This window comes from Mytilus californianus, unplaced genomic scaffold, assembly GCF_021869535.1.
Source record: "Mytilus californianus isolate M0D057914Y unplaced genomic scaffold, xbMytCali1.0.p SCAF_6, whole genome shotgun sequence".
NCBI lineage: Eukaryota > Metazoa > Mollusca > Bivalvia > Mytilida > Mytilidae > Mytilus > Mytilus californianus.
Window position 1 is genome coordinate 49,172,659 of NW_026262712.1, and position 27,964 is coordinate 49,200,622.

Consider the following 27,964-nt stretch of genomic DNA (forward strand, 5'->3'; position numbering starts at 1 on the left):
TTGTAATTCGAAGTAAAGATTGAGATAGGTATCCTTATTTGTTTGTGTACTATCATTCAGACTGTCTAAAACTGCAGAATAATGAGTCTGAAGTTCAACATTACGAAAAAGCTTTCCAATCATTGTTTTGATTGAGTCTTTTAATTCAGCCTTTGTCATTTTCTTCTCATATTTTTTTTCCTCATCTGGTGTGATAAAGACTGGCCCACCTGTTGGTTTATATGTTGGGATACCAAGAATACAAGAACTTATCTTCTCTTGCCTTCTCTGGGTTGACTGTTCCAGAAAGGTGTTTAGTTCTGAATGAAGTTTCTTTCCACAAACAGAAGTGTGATCGTCATTCATTGTAGACAGATGTTGCCTTAAAACTGGGCGGTAGGAGGTGATGGCATTGTTGATATCAATTAATTTTGTTCCATATTCTGACTGTTTTGATAAACCAAGGATGTCTGTTAATTTATCTTGCAAAGACTCAAAGAAAGTAATGTTACAACAAATTGATTTCCAAGTTTCATCTGATGGCACAGTTCTACTTGGTAGATATTGTTTAATTGCTTTGTTCTTTTCCTCCAAAACAAAATCAAGGTCCTGCCCTTTTGATGGATCTCCACTCACTGTGAAAGAATTGGTATCATCCCAAACTTTCTTTACTTCATCAGGCATGAATTTATACTGAATACAGTCAAAAAGTTCAATGTTTTGATAGTGTGGATGAAAGCGTCCATAGAATAATTCTTTCAGATGATATTTTGCGCTTTTTACAAGTTCAGCATTGTTACGTCTCATACCCATTCTGAAGTTAATAATAGCTTGGGAAAATCTGCATATTTGCAAATGAAGGAATGCATGGTTAGAGTTGTGTGCCAAAAATTCTTTATAAAAGCGGAAGTAATTTTCTACAGTGGCTTCTTGGTTCGTTTCTTTCAAGCTTCTGATAAATGGTATCACCATCTCCTTCAGAGAGGAAGTGTGGAAAGTAAGAAGAAGTTGCCAAGCTACATGATGGTCTTTGCAAGTTTTTGCAAAATGTTTTGCATTTTCTGTTTTAAACCCCATGAGCTCACATAATTTTTCTAAAAAGGGTGTCCAGTTTAGTTCAAAGAATGCTTTCATAGCATTCATTTCAAAGTGACCACCTCCAATACGCATGTATAGCCAGTCGAATTCCCTACAACAAAAAGGACGTAAAGGTTGATGTTTTAATCTGTGGTGCTCTTTATAGGTGTTCCTTGTTGAAAATGTCTGGTTACAATGGTTACACATTACAGATTCTTCGAGGATTTTTTGGTAAAGACTGTGTGGTCTACCATCACAACAGACAAAGGTCCAACTACGATCTTTACCCCCATATCTTTTTATTCCCATATTGATTCCAATATGCCTTAGAACTAAAGACACAGTTTCATTGCTGTTAGGGTTGACAAATGCTGGCATGCCTAAAGTTGTAGATGTTGGCCCCTTATGATTGGATGGAACATGTTGGTATCGGACATATTTTGAATCTTGGTTATCATCTGTTTTGCTGATCTTTATTTCTTCAGTTTTTGACATAGTTTTTTTGTTGGTTCCACATGTGTCAGTATCTTTCTTCTTGATTCTTGCTTCTTTAAGTCCTTCTCTCCTCTTACAATTATCACATACTATCTTGTTCTTGCCATTCTCTGCATTGCATAATGTACAAACTAAAATATCTTTCCTTCTCTCTGCTTCATGTGTTCTTTTGTCAATTTCATCAAGATAAGAATCCTCTTCCTCATTCATTTTATGTTCATATTTTACAGCATCAATTGCATTCTGAATGAAATGGTGCAGTTGTTCAAAATGCAGCTTTTCTAGCTGTTCATATTCTTTGCAGGTCTGTTCCCTTATTTCAGTGATACCTTGTACAAATGTCTCTTTGTCCCTCATAACATGTTCCTCCAATTGATTTCCATCTTCATGCTGTTTTGCCCTAATGCTTTTGAGACGTTCTTCAAAAAAATTCAGAGTGAACCAGTTATTAGGCTTCAATATATCTATTTCTTGAATGAACATGGGAATAGTATTCTTAGATGACATAGATGCATACAGCACAGTGGTAATAATTGAGCACTTGGACTTTTGATTAGGAGCTATACCCCGTTTATATGCAACAACTTGCTCATTATCAAAGGCAGCCATAACTGTACCTGGTGGACATGGTGGAGCAGATGTTCCAGATTTTGAAATCCACTTCTGCAGTGTATTGTAAGTTCCGCTTGGGCTTGTTTTACTGACTAAGTCAACCACAGCTCTGCTACTTGTTTTAGAATAGATATTAAGTGATAGAAGAAATGATATTGGTGCAACAAGTTTCTGGTATCGTAATGCATAAACTTGCTCAACTATTCGACAAACAGCTATTTTCATATTTTCAGCTGCATCTGATATTGAGAATTTTGTGATCCCAGAAATGAATTGAATCAAAGCACTGTTTCTTTCTGACAGCCATTTTTCAGCTTTTAACTCTGTCAAGAATGAATGGCTTGTATATTGCTGTGAAATATTTTCTATATCATCTGTAAAAATTTGCTGCTGCTGTCTCCCAATAATAAATGCAAGTTCAGATACTTCCTCATTTGACAGTGTACAAATGAGCTCACTAAGGAAGTACTTTCTACTTGTTTCTGTTAAATTTTCAATATTGCTCAATAAATCATCAACATTACATTTATCTTTTACATGAGTCTCTTGTTCCTTTTTTTCATACAAATTGGTTTCAAATTCAAAATTCCTTTCAGCAGGTGAAGGTTCGGAAGTCTCATCAACTAGATAATCAGAATAGTCATTGACATCACTTGGTGAAATATTATAGTGTTCATCTAAATCAGTGGTTTCTATTTCGCATTGAGGCTGATTCAAGGATACTACAGGTATAATACGAGAGTTTTTCACTCCTGTCCTTTTCCTTTTTCTTCCACGGGTAACATTGCATATTTTACAACAGTCAGTATGTGGGTTGAAATCTACTACTTGGATGCTGGTCTTAAACGTGTGCATGTTTTGGGTCTTTTTTTGTTCTCTGTATTTCAATAATAACTGTTCATGAGTTCTACACAAGGCATTGGGGTGAATTTCTGGTACATCTAAGATGATATCAATATTAAACATTTCTTTAAACTCAGTAACAAACTCGTCTTTTGTTCTTGATGATTTGTGCAATTTTTTACTACCACATATTCTGCAGGATGTTTCAAGTATCTTCAGGTGTCTGGAAAGCACTACTTCACTGGAAACATAAATGTTGTTTTGTTTGAAAAGAAAGGATGAAGAATAATATTATCTGTCTCTGTCCTGTACTTGTTATAATGCTTTCTTTAAACATGAAATACACTCACAGTGTGCTTAAAATGGGTATTTTATATTATATTGGTTCTGAGTTCAGGCTTTTTGGTTAAGAAATTGGATTCCAATCTAAATTAAGAATGTTCTGGAATTTTTGTCAGATTTTCAAAATCCTCTGGTTTTATCCATATGACTGCCTTACAAAATTTTGCCCAATGACCCCCATTTTGCACTTTAAAAATCTTTAACATGTGTAATTATAAGCCATCTGTAAAAGTCTTATAAATCTTTGTTATTTTATATTAGTTTTTGAGAACTTAAACTTGTCAATGATAAAGCTATGAAAAATCAAGAGAGAACATTTTCCCAACATAATTTCCCTGGCTTAAAAATTGTTCTTTTGGTTCCTTTATTAATCTCCTTATAATATATACTAGTGTTATGAAAAGCTTGTTATTTTGAAACTGAGTAGGGAACCTCCTTAACTGTTTCTGAATTATTCATAACAAGTGTGGACATAGACATGCATGGATAGTATCCAGCATTCAAGCCCCAATACTGTTCTGCGTCACTGTATACATATTTGCTCTAAAGCAAACCTAAAACAATTCTATCTGTAGATTTTCCTTGTACAATGGGTGGTTAAATTTCAAACTATTGGCAGACATAAAGTAGATGCCCTGCAGATCCAAAAACTGCTGACACTTTCTGATTGATAGATGGAATTACCAAATGTTGGAGGGAACTGGAATGAGGGGCGGGGGATAACAGTCACAGTCGAGCGGTTACTAAACCTCCTTTCACCGTTGGTAAAAATCTTCTTAGAGAATATATTGAGTCCATTTGGTGATCATAATGACCATTGAATCATGGAAATAACAAGGATAAATAGATAATGAATCAGATGAAAAAAAATAACTTTAAGACTTTGGAGAATGATGGGTATAATTGTTTCTTCTTATTGTATTAAGAGAAAGTTCTCAAGTTGTGTTCTTATGTTGTACTGTTATACCACTGTCCCAGGTTAGTGGGAGGGTTGGAATCCCGCTAACATGTTTAACACCGCCACATTATGTATGTATCATGCGTATGTGCCTGTCCCAAGTCAGGAGCCTGTAATTCAGTGGTTGTTGTTTGTTTATAATGTGATACACATTTGTTTTGCGTTCATTTTTTTATATAAATAAGGCCGTTTGTTTCCTTGTATGAATTGTTTTACATTGTCATTTCGGGGCCTTTTACAGATAACTATGTGGTATGGGCTTTGCTCATTGTTGAAGGCCGTACAGTGACCTATAGTTGTTAATTTCTGTGTCATTTTGGTCTCTTGCGGAGAGTTGTCTTATTGGCAATCATACCACATCTTCTTTTTTATTTTTACTTGACATAGAAATGCATCATGTACAAATGTGTTCTTCTTTTTTGCAGTCACATGCCTGAGTAACTGAGATATGATGTACCCCACCCTTTTCTTATAGTGTACCTTTGATAAGCATTTTGTATACAAAAAAAAACAACATTTATTAACAACAAAAAAGAGGAATACATATATATATCTTTGATAAAAGATAATTTGTCATTCCCGCTTAAAAGTTGCTGACAAATTGGAAATTCCTTTTTCAAAAGTTTGTTAAAGTTAATCAGTGCTAATGTCAAACTATGGAATTCATATAGCATCAACAGTTGATAGCTCAGTGTAAATATCACATGTGAGGATTAATTTACAACTTTGGTTTTAACCACATCCCAAAACTCCTGACATCCTCTGATGATAAAAATGATGCAAGTTAAAAACCCTGACCTTTTGACATATTTTAATCTAAATTTACAGCCAGGATTTTTCCTAATATTCATAATTGATTGTTTATACAAGCAATTACATGAGTAGGTTAAGTGCTTCTCTCACATACACTAAATACGTTATATAATCTTATCTACAAAATATTCTCTTAGACAAGGTGGTTTCTATTTTTTTCACATTTTTGCAATGTTTTAATCCATAATTAAATTAGAAAATATATAAATTTCATTTCTTCTTTGAATACTGATAAAAATAGGATTTCTGCAGATAATTTGGAAATGCTATGATAATTTAAATTTTAAATTTGCTCATTTAGCAAATTTAATGTTCTTATAAAACATGTCGATGTAATTATATTAAAATCAATTAGGTCCAGGACCAATCCAGTGTATCATATTATAATCCTTCGTAATTAGTGCATATATTTAGATTAATTTTAAGCTGGTATATTCAGTGTTAGGATAACTATTTCTTGTTATGGAATATATTTTTCAGTATTTATCTTATTTTTTTTTTTAGAATTTCCCACTTGCATGCTTGTAGTATAATTATTGTGTGTGTATTTTAAGACTATAAATCCAGATCTGGTCTATGTTTCGGTCATGTAGACTTTGGCCTATTCTCATCAGGTATCTGAGAGTTCATGTCCGAAAATATGAAACTCCCCCATTTTTTTTAATGAATAGAACCCCATTATAAATTCGAAAATATGAAATATAAAATTTATAAATAAGAAATGGAGCTCACATCGATAGATATACACAATTCACCAAAGTTTGATGCAAATTGGTTAAAGCGTTTTTAAGTTAATAATCGACACATTAACAGAGGACGGACGGACAAACAGACAGGTGGGCAACGGTATACCATAATACCTCCCATAAACGGGAATATAAAAAGGAGGGTTCTTATTCCAAATTGTCTTTGCCTCATGAATATTCTGTTAAGAATTTAGGAAATTTCTTTTTATCATTAAATGACATTTTATCAAAATAAAAGTGAAAATTACAAAGAATATTCATTTCTAGAGAAAATTATTAAAAAATGAATCTTCAAAATGACAACAGATTATCAATCTATTCTAAATTTTAATACATGCAAAATTAATCAAAAATATTCATAACTTTATAGTATATTCCTTAATATTTATCTGAACCCTGATAATTAAAACAAGAGTGCACACGCTGAAATGTCTCGCCTTCTTTACTAATCATTGATATTATGTTGATAGTCCTAAATATAAAGCTTTATTACAACTGTCACATAAACTTAACATTAACCAAGTAAACTAAACATTGACCAATGAACCATGAAAATGAGGTCAAGGTCAGATGAACCATGCTAGGCAGGCATGTACAGCTAACAATTCTTCCATACAACAAATATAGTTGACCTATTGCTTATAGTTTAAGAAAAACAGACGAAAACACAAAAACTTAACACTGAGCAATGAACCTTGAAAATGAGGTCAAGGTCAAATAAAACCTGCGTGACTGACATATAGATCATAAAATATTTCCATACACCAAATATAGTTGAACTATTGCATATAGTATTAGAAAAAAAGACCAAAACTCAAAAACTTAACTTTGACCACTGAACCATGAAAATGAGGTCAAGGTAAGATGACACCTGCCAGCTAGACATGTACACCTTACAATCATTCCATACACCAAATATAGCTGACCTATTGCATGCAGTATTAGAAAGAAAGACCAAAACTCAAAAACTTAACTTTGACCACTGAACCATGAAAATGAGGTCAAGGTCAGATGACACCTGCCAGCTAGACATGTACACCTTACAATCATTCCATACGCCAAATATAGTAGACCTATTGCATACAGTATAAGAAAAACAGACCAAAACACAAAAACTTAACTATAACCACTGAACCATGAAAATGAGGTCAAGGTCAGATGACACCTGCCAGTTGGACATGTACACCTTACAGTCCTTCCATACACCGAATATACTAGACCTATTGCTTATAGTATCTGAGATATGGACTTGACCACGAAAACTTAACCTTGTTCACTGATCCATGAAATGAGGTCGAGGTCAAGTGAAAACTGTCTGACAGGCATGAGGACCTTGCAAGGTACGCACATACCAAATATAGTTATCCTATTACTTATAATAAGAGAGAATTTAACATTACAAAAAATCTGAACTTTTTTTTCAAGTAGTCACTGAACCATGAAAATGAGGTCAAGGACATAGGACATGTGACTGACGGAAACTTCGTAACATGAGGCATCCATATACAAAGTATGAAGCATCCAGGTCTTCCATCTTCTAAAATATAAAGCTTTTAAGAAGTTAGCTAACGCCGCCGCCGCCGCCGTAGCCGCCGTTGCCGCCGCCGGATCGCTATCCCTATGTCGAGCTTTCTGCGACAAAAGTCGCAGGCTCGACAAAAAAACACTGACTTTTTGGTCAAATCTTATGAAGAATATTGATATACATAGATATTGTTACAGGTAGAAGATGTATATATATTTCAAGTAAAGACAGAAAATGCCAAAATGTTGACTTTCTTATCAGATAATCTGTGTGTAACATCTGTGGTCAGTTTATTGGGAAGAGTGATATATAAGTTACAAGGACTTCAAACTGTGAAGCTAATCAGTTGTGAAACTTGGGATTCCCTCAAATCTGATGGCATTCTTCCATCTGCACTATAAAGTATAAATTTCTCAACCTTATTATTTCTAACAAAGTAGATATAGAGAACTATTTCAGTGGCCCATCCCAACTACTGAATACATAGCTGTTAAAATATTTTCTATGCAGGCCAGATAGTTTTTTTCTTTATTTCTGTTTAAAATGAAAGTCTATATAACTGACAAGCTGGCTTTGCTCATGTTGAAGCATGTACTGTGATCTATATTTGTTAATTTCTGTGTCCTTTTGTCTCTTACGAAGAGTAAGTGTCTCATTGGCAATCATGCCTCATCTTCTTTTTTTTTATATATATAAGCATATATTTTTTTAATTTTATAAAAATTACAACCAGACAGTATTTTTGTGCATTAGGCAACTCATTGCTTATGTTTCTAAGATTTATTTAGTATTATTATACCTTACATTATAAAATGATTATTTGATTGGCTAATACGAAAACGGCCAGGTTAAAAGTACATCAAGTGACAAAGAAAAAGATCAAACAAGACTTGAAAAGTCATTTAGTGTTGATGATATCTCTTGAAAATGGCCCTTTTCAGGGCCATCTATTTTTTACAGAAAGAGTTGCTTTGTTGTGCATATGCGAAATGTCAATAGACACAAAATAGTTTTCTAACGTAAGTGTTTTGACAATCTGTTACAATGTTTTACTTTTTATTGTAATTTGCTTGTTCGGTATAATAAAACAATTATGACCCATTGAGTCAGTGAATATCCAAAATAGTCAACCCGAGTAAGGGTTATAACCTTTGGGCTATAACTCTTCAGCGGGCCATTATTGTATATTGTTTCAATGTTTATGTCCATTTTATCCTATAAATGGAAATACTCTTCTTGAACTGTCTATTTGAAATGTCTGTAATAAACAATTCCTTTTTTTCAAAGTATAAATATAAACTAAAGTTTTGTTTTCATAAGCATCATATGCGGATCCAGGGAGTCTCAGACCCCCTCATTTTTGGTCGGGGGAATTTGGTTGATTATATATAAGAAATAGTTGAAGCATGACTGGAGCAGTCCCCTTATAACATTTTATTTGGATCTGCTACTGTATTACACATTATTTCTGTAATATTACTGATCTACGATGATTTAATATTACAGATTTCTGAAATATTATTGAATGTTTTAAAATAATTTTATATTACATATTTCTGTAATACTATTGAGGTAAGGGGACTTTATATTACACATATCTGTAATATTATTGGTATAAGGAGACTTTATATTACACATATCTGTAATATTATTGAGATTAGGGGACTTTATATTACACATATCTGTAATATTATTGAGATAAGGGGACTTTATATTACACATATCTGTAATATTATTGAGATAAGGGGACTTTATATTACACATATCTGTAATATACATTTGTTATAGATTCAATAGATACTACATTGTGTCTTGAATGCAGATTTGTCTCATTGGTACAATGTACTCAATAACACTCATACAAGTTATCTTTGTATTTATATAACATAGTAAAGATTTAATAGTCTTAACAACAAGCAGTCTGCATCTTTAAAACATATATTACGCGGGTTTTAGTTCTGGTTATTTATTAAAATTTATTATAAAAATATCAGAAGTAATTCTTACTGTAAATAAATAATTCTGTTGTTACCTTCAGAAGGTTTAAATCTTTGAATTTCGAATAATTTTTTTTCATTTAAGTGAAACAGGATTGCTAATTGACACAAACTATTTATGAAATGTGTCATTACTCACTAATCATAATGATGTGATATCTAAAGAATTGCCAAGGAAAATACTTCATGCCAGACCTCAATATTATGATGTTATCAACTATGGTCATAGTATGGCTTCAATAATGAGCAAAACCATGTAACAATTAAGACTCAATCAGAAAAGATTTTATAAAACAGTTCAATTAAGAAACTTGACTGTCCAAACAGAACATATATGTACGTCTCTGATCTGAGAAACAAATGAAAAGCTTTGGGGTTAGGGTGGGAGGCTGGGACAGTGAGACCAAAAATTCAACATTTATTTAGCATGTTTAGAGATGTATATATATATATGCGAGTGTGGATGGTAATAGTGTGTCAGGTCATCGTTCCTATAGTTCTATATCTTTTATTTTTTTTTACCATTTCACTCTATTTCTTTTTTCTTCTGTCAATTGGTATCTTTCATATTTGTCCAACATGCATGAAATATTTGCCACTGGACGTTAAGCAACCAACAATCAATAAATCAATCTATTCTTTATATTTCCTCATTGCTTTATTCTGTTATTTATATTGTTTGGTCCCATTATTCTCTTTTTTGAAAATCCCATACATATCCTCATGAATGGTGACCCAATCATAGCCTCATACATGTACATGGTAATTTTAACAGGGAAAATAAAATACACATATGTCTCTGGTTTTAAAAACAGATTTTAGATAGTAGTTTTTTTCATGATCAGAAGAGTTCACCAGTGACCTGTAAATCGATCTTAATCTGTGATATTGACTTGTATCAAAAACCAATCAAAATATATTTACTATTCCAATAAACATGTCAATATTTACACGTCCACCGATAAGTTGTCATGTAATCAGGCAACTTGAAGCTGGGATTAATTAACGGTCAGTTAAGAAGTAAAATCAAGCTGTGATTAATATTTCCTTTCTAGATAAGCAGATTCTATAGCAATAAAACTAGGTCATTCATGATTTTGTGCCCCCTTTAAATCCATCATTGATCACTTCAATAGAAACGAGGGCATTTCATATCAAAAAAATATTGGAAGAAAAAAACAACATTAGAAGAACAATTAGGTCTTTCCGCAGCGCTGCAGAAATATTTCCGAGCTAATTTTACTAGTATTGATCTGGTAATGTTCATTCAAGAAACTGATCGATCTGTTGAGATTTCATTGTCCCGGTAGCGGATTATTGATTTCTTGTTGTGAATGACAGCTTATCGAGTCACGTGATTGAGCCGTCGGTACATGAAAAGGTAAAAAGTAAAATCACAAAAATACTGAACTCCGAGGAAAATTCAATCGGAAAGTCCCTAATCACATAGCAAAATCAAATGACAAAACACATCAAACGAATGGACAACAACTGTCATATTCCTGACTTGGTACAGGCATTTTCAAATGTAGACAGAATATAGAATACCGTAAAAATTGCTGGATTTGATATTAAAAAATTGAAAATGCAAAAAATAATTATTGTTTACGAAAAGTTATTATTAAGTAGTCAAAAATTAGTGTTGAAAATAAAAACGAAAATAGCCGAATTGCCGGTGCTTAAATTGTTCCCCAACTGCAAGAAAACGTGTCGAAGGTTAAATTAATATATCATAAATAATATATTAGTATAATAGTTCCAGTTCGTTCATATAAATTTTTAAACATTGTAAATCTCGAGTTGTAAATAAACAACATAGGCTATTTTTAGTTAGCGCGATCAGCGTGTTTTCATTGGTTGTTTTTATAAATAGATGTCTGCCTAGACCAATGAAAAAATTAATATCGAATTCAGCTTTCAGTCTTAACCAATGAAAAAAAATCTATATCAATTGTCTGTCAGAACCTTACATCAACATATTCTGATTTAAAAAACTTGTACATGACTATTTCTGTAATAATTCTTCTTCGTAAAAAAAATTTATCGAGTTGTGCCAGGTTTTTTTGGAAGGATATCGAAGGTAAACGCGTACTCGGGGCAAGCCATTGTTATATGAATTTTGGAACACACGTGGTTTTTAATTTCAATAAAATTTCGTGACTTATATGTTTTCTAATTTTGACATTTGATTCTATAAATTATTTTCTTTAAATCATATATAAATTTGGATATAGGGGACTTTTTCAATAACTATCGAAATCCTAGATTTAATAATTGAATTATTTATTTGCTTTACCACACGTACTTTCATTTATTTATATTTTTTATTTAATCTGCCAAAGGCTTGTTATTTTTTTTAGTCACTGCAATGACATATGAATTTTTAAAATCCTCCTCCCCAGAATATCAAATGGTCGTCCCCTAACGTGAATAAAGTTAAAATGAAAAGAAAACTTAATCATGTTAATATTCAACCGCTATATGTTTGATTTCACTTCCTCCCAGCAAGGACGTATATTTTAGTGATATACGTTTCATTAATTCAAAAACATCTTTGCACAAAACATATTGGTTTACTATGATTTTCCGATTCCGGAAACTTCAAAATCCCGTCCTTAAAATATTGTCCATTAAAAAGACGATTTTCGCTCCCACTACAATTTGTTTTAAAATTTTCTTCGGTCAAAAATAGTTTTGTATTCTCTAATATCAATCAATGGCCAAAAGAAAAGAAAAAGATCGGCTTAATAACCCCATAGATGTATAAACCCATACATCTATGCTAACACAAACTCCGAAAATCGGATTTAGAAAATAAAAAGAAAAAAGTTTAACACTCATGAAGCCCTAAAACAATTTTGTATTTGAATTTTTATAACATCATAATTATGATTGCGTAATCAATCTTTCCGATTTTCCTATTTTTACAAACGTGAAAGAATGTTAGTTAATGAACAATAATAAACTCATAATAACACATTGATTTGACAAGCTTATGTTAAAATGCGGCAACTCCTTTGATGTTTCTTAATTTCTCAGATCTCGCATGAACACTATTCATATTGTAATCTTTTATTTTCATTACAATGACTATTTTCAAACTACATGTGCAGTTACATAAATTTTTACCGGGAATTATTATAATTTAAATACGGTGACCCCTTTGATGTTTCTGAATTTCTCAGCTCTTGCGTGAAAACAACTATCTTTTTAAAAACAATTACCTTTTTAGTCTTTTATTTTCATGACAATTAAACAATTAATGTTCTTCATTATGTACAAACTACATTTGCAGTAACAAACATTTTTACCGCAAATTAGTAATACAAGTTAAATCAATGATTCCTTTGATGTTCTGAAGTTCTCAGCCCCCTTCCGTGAAAAACAATTTCCTTTTAATTATTTTATTTTCATAACAATCAAACAATGTTTTTCAATATGTACAAACTACTTGTGCACTAAAAACCATTTTTACCGCGAAATATTATAAGACACACATGAGTTGTTCCCCATGATAACCACGTGGATATACGTTATGTGCCCCCTTTTAACTGCATACCGCTAACAAGATAAACATCACGGTGCAATTGCACCATGTCTAAAAATGTCACAAGTCATTACACTATCAGAATAAAATACTTTTATTTACTTAAAAATTCTATTAGCTTCACAATATGATAAAATGTTTCAACTTACTCAGTACTGGTAGCGTTTTCCATCTCCATATTTGGTTGCTCTGGCGTCTCCATCTGATTGTGCAGAAGTGATGAAACTGATTTTGATCCATCTTTTATTTACCATGAAATTTGATACTAAAACTACGTCATGCTGTCTCCAGCCTCGAGTTAAAGGCAGCATTAGTGATTTTTAGCCGTATGTTACAGTTCTATGTAATATAGGCATTTTCTAGTAATATTACTGTTTTCAGTAATATAGAGACTATATTACACATTTCAGTAAGATAACAATATTACAGTTTTTAGTAACATAAGAATTATATTACTCTTTTTTGTAATATTACTTTTACCTGTAATATTATATAAAAAAGTAATATTACAGTCTTCAGTAATTGCCTGGACTGTGCTTTGCAGTATGGGTTTAGCTCAATTTTGAAGGCCGTACACATTGACATATGGTCTCAGGTGGAGAGGTGTCTCATTGGCAACCATACCAAACCTGCTTAATTTTATATGTACTATGATTATGATTTATATGAACTTCACCTTTCTGGCATGCCTTTTCTAAATGATGTGTAAACGGAACCTGATAACCACATAAGTTCTTGTATGGCGTGATATTCTTCTCTCAAATATTTATTGACATCTTGTATAATATCTAAATAGCGTCTCTGTTCTGTTGAAAGTTCAAAATAAGTGTCGTCCATCTCTAAACTACCAAAGTTTTGATGTCCAAAATTTTGTCCTGTAGAATCGACAACATCTGCTCCTAAAGCTATAAAAAGAAAAAAAAATGTTAACAACTTAAATCTATTTGGTTCACCACATTTAGATTTTAGTATATTATTTTTCTGTGGAAAATAAAACTAACATTAAAATCTATCATAAGTTTTCTGTGATAATAGCAAACCTGACAAACTTTAGCCAGAAGAAAGCAAAGGTTTTTCTTTCTAGTAAATCAATAAAGACATGAAGAAAAGAACTTCTGAATACTTAGCTTTTCAGACAGTAAATCATTAGTATCTTTTATATTAAAACAATTTACATTTTTGTCTACTGTTAAAAACTGCTTGAGATCCTGTTTTTTTTTCTTCATTCAGTTCTGTAAACAAATGGTAAATATCTTAATTGTTCCCCACGCGACCCATTTCTGGGAACATAAAAATACCCAGTGTCCGGCCATCTAGTCTTGTAAGCGCTCTCACATGTACAATTCTTGCCAGATTTTTATCAAAGTTATAACATAGGTTTATATCAGCAATGTCTTGGACAAAGTTCGAAAATCAGAGCCGATCACTTTTTATAAAAGAGTTATGCTTCTTGGAAATATTGATTGTATAGAAAACAAATTGCATTGAAAGCCCCTCTCTCATGTACAATTCTTGCCATATTTTTTATCAAATTTATATCAAAGGTTTATATTCACAATATCTTGGACAAATTCAAAAATCAGAGCTGGTTAATTATTTTTAAAAGAGTTATGACCCTTAAAAATATTAACCATATGGAAAATTGCATTGTTAGCACTCTTATGTCCACAATTCTTGGCAGATTTTTATGAAATTTATATTAAAGGTTTATATCCGCAATGTCTCCGACAGGTTCCAAAATCAGTGCAGATCAACTATTTTCAAAAGAGTAATTTATTCAATCAGTATTTATTGTCTGGGTTAAATTCTATGTGTAATGTATAATTTGAAATGTGATACTGTTGTCAGGTCATTAAAGATTGCATATTTTGGCTTTAATATTGATTCACTTATAGGGTCTTTGCATTGGAATTAAACATATTTATTCTAAAACCAGTTGTTGGCATGACACGGGTAATGTTCTTCTCATATATTCTATGATGGTATAATACTAAACCCTTAACAGGAGGGATTGTGCCTGATATTCATATGATGAAGACATAATCTTTCAATCAGTTTAATTGAGGTCTGGAGCTGGCATGGCAGTAACTGCTAGTAGTCTGTTGTTATTCATGTATTATTGTCATTTTCTTTATTTTCTTTTGTTTCCTATTCTGACATCTGACTCGGACTTCTCTTAAACTGAGTTTTACTGTGCGTACTGTTGTACGTTTGTTTTTCTACATTGGCTAGAGGTATAGGGGAGGGTTGAGATCTCAAAAAACATGTTTAACCCCACCGCATTTTTGCGCCTGTCCCAAGTCAGGAGCCTCTGGCCTTTGTTAGTCTTGTATCATTTTTAATTTTAGTTTCTTGTGTATAATTTGGAGTTTAGTATACGTATGTATCCATTATCACTGAATTAGTATACATATTTGTTTAGGGACCAGCTGAAGGACGCCTCCGGGTGCGGGAGTTTCTCACTGCATTGAAGACCCATTGGTGGCCTTCGGCTGTTGTCTGCTCTATGGTCGGGTTGTTGTCTCTTTGACACATTCCCCATTTCCATTCTCAATTTTATTAAATGATGAAAACAATTTTATATGGAAGGAACATATGTACATACATGTATATACATGAACTATAAACATGTTAGAACTTTCAATGGTTTTTTTCCCATGAATACTTACCATTACATCTCATTGCCACTGTTATATCAATATTGATCTTCAATTTTCTAAAAAAAATAATAAGAAAAATTTATAAATGGCAGTCAGAACATATATTGAAGTCTGCACTATGCAGTTTAACTGTATTAATACCAAAACGAAAGTGAGAAGGTTTGAAACAAAATTAAAGACTCAGTCAAACATTATCAGAATTAAAAGTCATTTGTGTGATAAGTATACATGTAGTCTAAGGGATGTATGGCAACTACAGACCTTATTAATCCTCTAAAATTTCCCCCAAAATTTAAATGAAATTACAAAAGACCAATCTCAAGTATCTTGAGTTGTTTTTTATGAATGAGTTACACTGGTTCACCAGCGGAAAATCAGCGTAAATTACGTCATTGAACAGTCGATTCTTAGTACTTCTTACTATGACGTAAAAACATAAGTATTATGACGGAGGAAATATACGGGAATGTTGATGACTTTAAAAGTCGTCTATTGGAAAAATCATTTACTGTATGAATTATAGCCATGATCCCACCAACAGCACATCTTGCAATTACTGTGGTATCATTATTATTCATGGGATACCAATTTCTGTGGTTTTCACGGGTACAGGTGAACCAGAAATTTAAATATTCAACAAAGTACGAATTTTATATAGGCTTGTATGCACACTTTGGTAAGACCACAAAATCAAATATCTACAAAAATACATTTTTTCTTAATCCATGAAATTGGTACCCACGAAAAAAATAAATGAATCAGCAGTAACCACTGATTACATGTTCTTGTTACAGCATGATATTTTACTGCATGGCACTCCAGTTTCAATCATGGTTGCCATGAAACAAATTGTACAAATGTTTAGAGATACTAAGAGCGTCATATTAAACATCAGAAATTACTTTACTTTTGTTATCCGACTCACCCATCCATTTGTGTGTCAACTTCATAGTCAAACTTCAGTTCTGTCCTGGCATAATAGATGACCTCAGAAAGCACCAATATGATGATTACGGCAAACACTGCCAAAGATACTGAAATGAAATATGAAATGTTTTCAAAATGTTTTAATGCTTTTCACTGGTCAGTGGTTGCATGGTTTCCACTGGGTCAATTATTTTCGTCACCTCTTTTGCCACTTTCAACATTTTTTCTCCAATTTATTTTCCTTTTCAGAAACAAACAAATTTCAATTTGCAGCATAGTTGTCCCATGTACATTTACCCCACATCTTTCTTTCATAATCTATATTTTCCAAAATGTACACTAAATTAGACTAGTAGATAAAGTAGAAAGTTAAACAGCATTGCTACAGAAATCATCATGAAATGAAGCAATGAGTCTGAATTAAGTATATTTGTCAGTTTAGTTTTTTTAATATTTTGCCTGCTGAAACCCTCTTTCTCACTCAACAGATTATATAGGTACTGGCTATAATTATCAATTTTATTACACTTTTAGAACAAATATTTATAATTCAGTACACTTGTAAATATGATCTGAGGAGGATAAAACTTGTTGGTGTGTACAAAGTTTAATTTATACTGAATTTAAATGCAAGACACACAGACCTGCAAAACTTCAATATACATGTATATGGTTTTCATTACATGTACACTTCACACAAGGATTTTAGGTTAAAATAACCCTTGGTTTTAAATGATTGTTGTGGTTGTTAGTAAAGCACTTTAAAATCTACTTGTATTTAACACAAATTATATGACAGGCTGTTCAATGAGATCATTATCATTCAAAATCACTATTAATGATTAATCACTCTGATTCACAGTGAAGCACTTAACACCAGGTAAAAGGGATTATTACTAAAAAAAAATTAGAAATAGTTCTGTTGTATTGGACTGCTTGATGTCAATGTATATGTTTAATGTTGATAACCAAAACTATTAAAGTAAAAAAAACAGATTTTTTTTATCTAAATTTTGCTCAGGATGCTATATTTATTTAGGCAGATTCTTCTTCTTCTAATCTTCATATTGCACTCCCAGCTATGGGACACCAAGAAGTCAGTATGTTTAACTTCTGGTCTCTCAGTTAATAAAATGGTGCAAATACGATGCAATTGAAAATGTTTTGGACACTAAAAACTGTGTAGGTGAAGTGCAGATAACGATAAAATCTAAAAATATTGGTGCTCTGGAAAACACGTCTTCATTGTGCTCTTGTGCTTTCAAAGTTTGGCAAAAACTCCATTAAGGTTTGAAAAAAAAATATTGAATAATTCTAGTTTTAAAACCTTTAACCACAGACTGAACCTATATGTTGACTGAAAAAAAAATAAGTCCATTTATTAAAAATCTAAATTTTACCTGAGATGGTTTTCTCTTGATAATCTTGATAATGAAGAAGCCTATGTAAAAGTTTCCTCAAATTCCATAAACTGGTTAAGAAAGGTTATTGCCATTTTATTTACAAATACAGATGTAAATTACAAATACACCTGTAATTATTGTTGAGTGCTAAAAACTATATACAAATGTACTCCATTGAGAAAAACTTATTAAAGTGTTCACTTCAGTAAGGACACTTAAATAGTTTACAAGTGGATTACAAACTTCATTTACTAGTGAACACAAATCTGTGTGTTAGGTACAAATACTTCATATTTTAACAAATTCTATCAGCGAATATAGTTCACAGATAATTTAAATACTCGGTATCAAGTCATTTTCAATTAAACACTGACAGAGCTACTTTAAGTACCCTTTTATTACATCATCAGTTATATGGAAATTAACAATATTCATGTATTCAAGATGGACTAATCTATTATGGAAAATAAACAATATTCATGTATTTAAGATGGAATAATCTCTTATGGAAAAAAACAATATTCATGTATTTTAATATCAAAGTCAATTAATCATAATAATTTCTCCTATTATTTGACTTATATTACATATATGTGTTATAGGACAATGATGCCACCTTATAACCTAGAATATCTTTGTTGGTCTAGTTTTATATCATAAACATAATAATAGACCTTCATTTGAACAAGGAATCTAAAAAATGAACAGCAAGGAAACTAAAAAGCTACATATATATTTATTTTATTATAAAATAAATGGAGAATGTGTCCATGGGACACAGATGATGCCCCACTTGTATAAAGGGACATAACTCAAGAACAGTAAAAGAAACGCCACCTAAATTCGAAATTGATATGAGTTTGTGGTAATAAGCATTGTGTATAAGTTTCATAACATTTGGTTGAGGCAAACTTAAGTTAGAGAACGGAAACGAAAAATTCAGCAATTTTTTCCATTTGTAAAAGGGGCATAACTCTAGAATGCTAAAAGTGACAACACCTAAATTCGAACGTGATCTGTGTTGTGTGGTAATAAGCATTGTGTATAAGTTTCATAACATTTTGTTGAGGCAAACTAAAGTTGGGATTTACATACGGAAGGACAAGGGTAACAAATAATACCCCCTCTGGTGACGGCGGTGGCATAAAAATACATTTAAATATTTTCTAGGTTTCAATGGGAACTTTGTTCAACCAATGCCACCTGGACATCTGTAAATCATTTGTAGTCCTCAAGTTTCAAAAGTTTTTGTCTTTTAGATTTATGAAAATGGCTAAATCAAAATCTAGGATTGCATCAATCTGCTTTCCATATTTTCTTCCAATTGTTACCAAATGAGAACCTGGTGAGCTAATTGACTTGTCTTTTGTAATCATTCTTAAATATATATATATTTGTAACCAATCAGAATTAAATCTGTTTGTACAGATAAATGAAGTTTCTATCTCTCTTAGTAAAATCATTTTTTCAATATTAGATAAAATACTGTTAATACTTAAAAAATTTGGCATCCAATCTTTTGCAGGTTTTAAGGTCAAAATACAATTTTAATAGTTACAATTTTTAAGTTTTTTTAAGAACTGAAAGACTAGCAATTTAACTTAAACATGATATATATCGCCCTCCAACATTGTGGTCAATCTTTCCAAACACCAGTTAACAGAAGCTGAAACATCTCTTCTCTCGAGAGGCTTAAATTTCTGTCCTTTACCTGCCCCTGTCAATGAAACTAAATTGTCGGAAGACCTTGACAATTTTGCCAGAAGTCTACGCATTAAGGAATATTTCGCGTCGAAGGAGAACAACAACAGATGCTCGGATAGCGACTCAGAAATTTCAGAAGACGAAAACAACTACAAATTTATAAAAAAGAGTACTTGGATCCCTAAACCGAGCAAAAATGCCACCTTGGAATCATTTATTGACAATTTTAAGTCGGACATTATTAGAAATACAAGAAATAACAATAAACCTTTTGACAATCTTACCAATGAAGAACGAACTGCACTGAAAAACTTACGATCTAACGACAATATCGTCATTAAACCTGCAGACAAAGGCAGTGCAGTGGTTGTCATGGATAAATCTGCCTATATTCAAGAGGCTGAACGAAAACTTGGCGATGCAAGGTTCTACCAAAAACTAGACTCTGATCCTACAACATCTTTTAGCAGAGAAATAACTGATAGTTTGGTAGAAATGCACAACGATGGTTTCATCGATGAAAAGACTCTAGAATATTTGAAACCAGAAAATCCAAAACCGGGCAGATTTTATCTTTTACCTAAAATTCATAAGGCCAATAACCCAGGAAGACCTATAGTTTCAGCGAACGGTCATCCGACGGAAAAAATATCGGAATTCGTTGACTTCCATCTTCGTCAACATGTTGAGGACTTACCATCTCACATCAAAGATACTACCGATTATCTTAGAAAATTGCAGGCCTTAAATCCACTCCCCTCCGACACGACACTTGTCTCTATGGACGTCACCTCCCGCTACACGAATATTCCACATGCAGATGGCATTGATGCATGTAAAGAAGTTTGGAATTCCCGACCAGTGAAATATCCACCTACTGAATGCCTGGTCAAAATGCTCACGCTGGTACTCAAAAACAACAACTTCACTTTTGATGGAGACCATTATCTGCAAGTTAATGGAACTGCTATGGGCACCAAAATGGCTCCATCATATGCCAACATATTTATGGGCAAATTAGAAAAACAACTCCTTGAATCTTCCATCGAAAAACCGCTTTCCTGGTTTAGATTTATAGATGATGTGGATATGAAATGGAATAAAAGTGACGAGGATTTAGATACATTCATCACTCATGCCAACAACATACATCCAAGTATCAAATTTACTCATGAGAAATCTAAATCCAAAATCACCTTCCTCGATACCTCCAGCTCGCTCACAGATGGCATCATATCCACTGATCTATATTCTAAGCCTACTGACACTCACCAATATCTGTCCCCTAAAAGTTGCCATCCTGCTCATTGTACTAAGAGCATCCCGTACAGTCAGGCACTCAGAGTCAAGCGAATATGTTCCAACTCAGAAACAACTAAAAAACAACTACGTCAACTCGAAACCCGCTTGAAGAGAAGGGGCTACAAACACAAAACTATCCAAAAAGGCTTTCAGAAAGCGGAAACTATCCCAAGGAGTAAACTGTTAGAACACAAATATAAAAAGAAAAATAAAAGGACTCCATGTGTTCTTACTTACCACCCATCTCTCAAAAACAGCTTCGGTGTCATTCGTGAGCATTGGAAAACAGTTGAAAAGAATTCCAAACTATCCAAGATTTTTCCCGAGCCTCCCATGATAGCTTTTAGGCAACCCAATAGTCTGCGTAACCTGCTGGTGCGGGCTGAAGTGTCTGATAATAGAAGTACTTCTGGAGAATGTCGCTCGTGTGATGAAAAACGCTGCAAATGCTGCCTACAGATGCATCACTCATCAACTTTTCACAGTAAGGCAACCGAAAATAACTATAAGATATTTTGCAATGTTAACTGCAAAAGTATGAATGTTATTTACATTCTAGAATGTTCGGTTTGTGGCCTCCAATATGTTGGTGAGTCAAAGCAGCCTTTCCACAAACGCCTCAATGGCCATAGGAGTGATATCTCTAAGAAGCCACTTCTCCCAGTTTCTCAGCATTTCAGACAGTCTGGTCACACACTTGATGACTTTAACCGCATGAAGATCCTAGTGATTGAACAGAACATTCACTGGAGTGATGCCCAGCGACAGGTTCGGGAAAGCTTTTGGATAAAGGAACTAAATGTGCATCATCCAAACGGCATCAATAAAAAATACTAAGTTTTATTTTTCACTCATTTTGGGTTGTAAATATACACAGTCACGTATATTTGAGTATTGAGTTTTGTTTTATATTATGATGTTCAGGATTTTGGATTAAATCAATAGACCAAAACTTACCTGTATTATTGAGCTATTTTTATACATATTATCAGTATTGTTAAAATAATTGACACCGAAGAAGGCTATTTGTTAAGCCGAAATATTTGTCAACACGATTTATTAACAACATCTTCGTATAATACCATCTTATATTAGTATCGTCGTGCAAATCTCTAGACTTATATAATTTTTTTCCTTATCTGCACAGTATCGTCTATTCTAGACGATCCGGTACATAGTAAATTTGCTGGTTGGTCCTTTTTATAGACTTCTATATATATATATATATATATATATATATATATATATAAAGTAAGGAGATGTGGTATGATTTCTAATGAGACAACACAAATATACCATACATAACTGTAAAATATAAGGGCATACACCATGAGGACAGGGACAGGGAAAACTTCAATATTTTGCAAAATCAAACCAAACACTATACATGTAGATAGATACTGTAAATTCAGAAATTATTGCGATGTTTTTATTATTCCGAAAAATGCGACAGGGTTACAATAGCAATAATTAAAACTTGCATTTTGACATTTTTTATATAAATAAAACAGGATTTTTCTGAATATCGCAAAAATTAAAATTGCATTTTAGTCTAAAATGACAAAATCGCAATAATAAATTCACGCAATAATTTCTGAATTTACAGTAGTCTTGAATTTACTTAATTTGAGTAAGAGTTATTTCCCTTTGAAATAATGTTGGAGGTTACCAGATTCAACTGGTTATACTGACTGCTAAACTTTAAAAATTTGTAAGGGGTTCCGCGGAACCCTGTGTCTTGCCTACGATTGCTGCTGTCAGTGTAAAAGTATAACGTTGACTTAAAAAGTGAGTCCATTTATCAGTAAAATACAGAATGTTAAGAAAGATTCTAACTTTCTCTTTAGATGCTATTTCTTGGTCTTGAAGATTAGCTTCTGTCCAAGTTTCATAACAATCCACGAAGGTTAACAAACTTATCATGTCAAAAAAATTTAATCCCACACTGTCAGTAAATGTTAACTGTAAAAAAAGTACATCTATCCAAAAAATACTGAAAATGAAAATATATTTTCAAAAGTGTGCTTCAGACATTATCTCTTAATCATAAAAAAGTTTCATAAAATTCTATGCAGGTTTGACAAATTATTTGATGTGTAACAAACTTTAACCCCAGACTGTATCTATTTGTTAAATGTAAAAAAAAATAAGTCCATTTATCAGTAAAATACGGAAAAATGAAAATAAATATTTTCAAAATTTTGCTCTTGATACTGTATTTTGGTCATAAACAAGCTTCTGTCCAAATTTCATCAAATTCCATGAAGGTTTGACAAAGTAATTGATGACTGAAAAACTTGAACCTTAGACTGAATATGAATGTTAACTATAAAAAAACTAAGTCCATTTATCAGTAAAATACGGAAAAATGAAAATAAATATTTTCAAAATTTTGTTGTGGATACTGTATTTTGGTCATAAACAAGCTTCTATATAGGTATAAGAAGATGTGGTATGAGTGCCAATGAGACAACTCTCCATCCAAGTCACAATTGTAAAAGTAAACCATTATAGCTCAAAGTACGGCCTTTAACCCAGAGCCTTGGCTCACACCGATCATTCTGTTCAAATTTCATCTAATTCCATGTAGGTTTGACAAAGTTATTGATGTCCAAAAAAACTATAACCACAGACTGAACCTAAATGTTGATGACCCCGACAGAACCTAGGATCGCTATGTCTCGCTTTGGCTCGACAAAAAGAGTAGTCTTCTGAACATTCTTCATTCATCACTTCAATGTATTAATGATATCATATCTGACTTTTTTGTACTACATGTTTTAATTTGGTTATTATTTTAGTTAAATAGGAAAATAAATCAGTTTGCACTCCAACATGGTGGCCAAGAGAAACAACTCCAACTCAACTTACATCATGTGGAGAACTATCTATTGGGTATTTAGATATTACTAACCTCCTCCTCCAGTAGCTGTGGTTTCTTTGTAATCATCTAAGACTTTTGGGAAGGCATCCAGTTCTTTGACAACTTTCAAAGCTTGCTTCCTGTTTACTGCATTCAATCGCCTCATTCTTTTATTCTAAAATGTTTTGAAAAATGTGAGATTGACTACAATTTCACTCCCAGATTTTGGTCTAGTCAGTCATGTTAGTGTTGTTCAATCTTTAGTTTTCTGTGTAGTGTTTTGCACACTGTTGTATGTCTTTTCATCATAAACAGTTTTCTTTTGACCATTGTGTTAGGTTTTTTTTTCTTCAACTTAGAGGTTTGGATTAACCAATTGGTATTTTTTCCAATATCCCCGTTTTTTAACAAGTTGCAGTATTAAATTGGTAGACTAGATGAAATAAATTTTCATTATATTATATAATATATATATACTGTCATGACTGTAGTAGAAAGATTTGCAACAATGTACCAAAATGTTCTTCTTAGTTGTTACGATAAAGTCAGACATTAGGACAAGGGCGAAACAATAAACAATGATAAAAGGCAGACCTGATGAAATTTTGGCAATCAGGAATGCTTACCCCTTCAACACATCCGTAAAAATTGAATAAGAGACGTTTTGTTTTATTTCTTTACTTTTTTTTATTTTGATTGATTGCTGTTTAGTGCCACTTTCAACACTATGTACATGTATTGAGCTATTTTGTGGTGGTCAGTTTTTATTGGTATAAAAGGAAGCTGGAGTTCCCAGAGAGAACCACCATCACATTTTTTAAACAATTTGATAATAGTCCATAAAAAAATAAGGAGATGTGAAATGGTTGCCAACGTCCTTACGGCCTTCAACAATGAGAAAACCCATACCGCATAGTCGTGATAGAAGGCTACAAAAGGCCCCAACATAAAAAATATGAAACAAGTCAATAGAGAAAACAAACGGCCTAATTTATAACGAAACAATATACGAAAAACAAATATGACAGACATGAACAAATGACAACACTCAACTACAAGCTTCTGACTTGGGCTACTTGTTATATGGGGACGAAGTCCCCAAATACAAGAAGAAAATCAATAAAACGAAAAAAAAAAATTAATCCACCATGTCTACTAATGAACTCAAAATCGTTAACTTTTTTTCTAACTTTTTCAGTTTCCCATATTTGCGCAGAAATCTCTTTCTTTCTTCCAGTCTCAATTGTCACAGGAGTTTGAGTAAAATATGGGAAGGATCAACATATTGTTTCCCGCAAATTTTTTGTTTTTGATTACGGTAAAAAAACTGCCATGGCCAGTTAAACAATTAAAATAAATTCCTTACATTTTAAAATGAGTCTGGAGCTTAATCAATATAAGACTTTATAGCAAACAAAATGTGTCCTTGGGAAACTTACCTGATCAATCAACTTCAGATTTCAGTATCTGATAAGAATAACAGGCTGACTTTGTATCTTTGTTTTTAAATTTAATTATATAAAGATATACATGTAAACAGTCAGGGGACTTACTTAAATGAGTGATTTTCTAAATCAATGATTCAAGTAACATTTTGTCCACAAAGGTTGGAAATAAGAGTTGTTTTTCTTTAATAATCACCTATTTAAAATGTTTAAGTAGTACAAATAAATCACTAGACTAAGTGATCTAATTTTATTGTAGCTTTAAATATATAATACTAATGATCGAGGGACTAATTATGTTGCTAAAATTATCAGAACCAACATTTGTGTTGATAGGATGACCGGTCATGTCAGGTGATGACCTTATACTGAATCTGGGATAATGACATGAAAAATTCGTAAGGGTTCCGCGGAACCCAGTGTCTCGCCTACTTTTGCTGTTAATCGCAGGCTCAACAAAAATGAGAAAAAAAATTAATAAAAATATTCCTCTCTATACTATCATTTGAATGTAAGTAGCTTCTGTCCAAGTTTGGTAAAAATCCAGGATAATTTATGAATCTAATAAATGTTTTAAAAACTTAAACTGCAGACTGTATGTAATGTTGACTGGAAGAAAAACTAAGTCCATTTATAAGTAAAATACGGAAAAAATGGAACAAAATTTTATCAAAATTTCCTTCTAGATACTAGCTTTTGATCATAAACAAGCTTCTGTCCAAGTGTGGTACAAATCCAGGATAGTTTAAGAAAGTTGTTAAAATTTTAAAAACTTTTACCACAGAGTGAATGTAATGTTAACTGGCAGAAAAACTAAGTCCATTTACAAGTAAAATACGGAAAAAATGGATTTTTTTTTTTACAAAATTTACTTCTGGATACTATCTTTAGATCATAAACAAGCTTCTTTCCAAGTTTGGTAGAAATCCAGGATAGTTTAAGAAAGTTATTAAAATTTCAAAAACTTTAACCACAGAGTGAATGTAATGTTTCCTGGCAGAAAAACTAAGTCCATTTATAAGTAAAATACGGAAAAAATGGAATTTTTTTTTTACAAAATTTACTTTTGAATATAATCTTATGATCATAAACAAGCTTCTGTCAAAGTTTGGTAGAAATCCAGGATAGTTTAAGAAAGTTATTAAAATTTCAAAAACTTTAACCACAGAGTGAATATTTGTGGACGCCGCCGACGACGACGACGCCGACGGAATGTAGGATCGCTATGTCTCGTTTTTTCGACATAAGTCGAAGGCTCGACAAAAATCACTTGTTTAAGTATCATACCTCTATTTTCTTCCAAAAAATCTCTTCTTTAAGTATTATTATTTTAAAAACTCCCACTAATTTCAACACCCCCGAACAGTGAAATTTTGATCGCAAACAGTAAAATTTTATTACATAATCTGTACGATAAAACCTTGAATTTTACAGGAAAAATACTCCCACTGCTGGGAAAAATATGTTAAGAAAGTATCAGTTCATTATGTGAAGCCTTAATTTTAGCATTTTTTCAACAAAAATGGAATTTATAGCTAAATGATTGAATCAAAGGCATAAATCTTGCTACTTAAAAGAAGCAAAAGGTTCATTTTTTTTCAATTTTACTAATGATAAGATATTATCTTAACCTATGTGTTTAAAATTTTGGAAAAACTACAAAATCACAATTTGTGACAAAATGTCGAATTTGCTACTTAAATAAGTGATTTAAATAAAATGCTCCGCTGGGGCGCAGCTTGATACGACCGCAGAGGTCGAACCCTGAACAGTTGGGGCAAGTATGGACACAACATTCAAGCTAGATACAGCACTGAATTTGGATTGTAATTAAATATTTGACACAGCATAGGTTTCTCACACAGAATGAAAGTGGTCTAAGAACTTAAAAAATTTTAATTTACCTATTCAAACCATATCATTATTATTTGCTTTTATATATAAATCAGAAATAACCAATTTAAAATGGTAAATTTTAAAGAAAAAAAAGGAAAAAAAAATCCCCCCCCCCAAATTTTTTGAACCCCCTTATGATTCATCACCCCAAACTCAATCCAAGTCTTCCCTTTGTGGTATGGTACCTTGCAGCACAATTTCAGAGAGATCCATACACTTGAACACAAGTTATTGTCTGGAAACTAGAAAAATGCTTGTTTTTTGGCCCCAAATTCCTAAACATTTAGGGCAATTACCCCCAAACTCAAACCCAGCTTTCCCTTTGTGATATGGAACCTTGCAGTACAATTTCATAAAGATCCATACACTTACACACAAGTTATTGTCCTGAAACTAGAAAAATGCTTGTTTTTTTGCCCTTTTATGGCCCCTAATTACTAAAATTTTGAGGGAATTACCCCCAAAATCAATCCCTGCCTTCTCATTGTGGTATGGTACCTTGCAGTACAATTTAAGAGAGATCCATACTCTTGAACACAAGTTATTGTCTGGAAACTAGAAAAATGCTTGTTTTTGGCCCCTTTTTGGCCCCTAATTCCTAAACTTTTTGGGCAATTACCCCGAAACTCAATTCCAGCTTTCCCTGTGTGATATGGAACCTTGTAGTACAATTTCATACAGATCCATACACTTACACACAAGTTATTGTCATGAAACTAGAAAAATGCTTGTTTTTTGCCCCTTTTAGGCCCCTAATTCCTAAAATTTGGAGGCAATTACCCCCAAAATCAATCCCAGCATTCCCTTTGTGATATGGAACCTTGTGATAC

The 27,964-nt window shown here is 32.5% G+C and overlaps 1 protein-coding gene across 3 annotated transcripts in view; it reads right to left on the reverse strand.

The window, feature by feature from the left end:
* The window catches only part of LOC127706783 (endoplasmic reticulum-Golgi intermediate compartment protein 2-like), a 62,127-nt gene that overhangs the window by 21,546 nt on the left and 12,617 nt on the right, over window positions 1-27,964 (reverse strand). For all 3 annotated transcript variants that reach the window (XM_052211472.1, XM_052211470.1, XM_052211471.1), the window contains exons 2-5: window positions 23,845-23,968; window positions 16,520-16,628; window positions 15,604-15,650; window positions 13,611-13,839 (exon numbers count right to left, since the gene is read on the reverse strand). In XM_052211472.1, coding sequence (XP_052067432.1) covers window positions 13,611-13,839; window positions 15,604-15,650; window positions 16,520-16,628; window positions 23,845-23,959 — 500 coding nt within the window. In that variant the 5' untranslated portion in view covers window positions 23,960-23,968. The remainder of the gene's footprint in view (window positions 1-13,610; window positions 13,840-15,603; window positions 15,651-16,519; window positions 16,629-23,844; window positions 23,969-27,964) is intronic.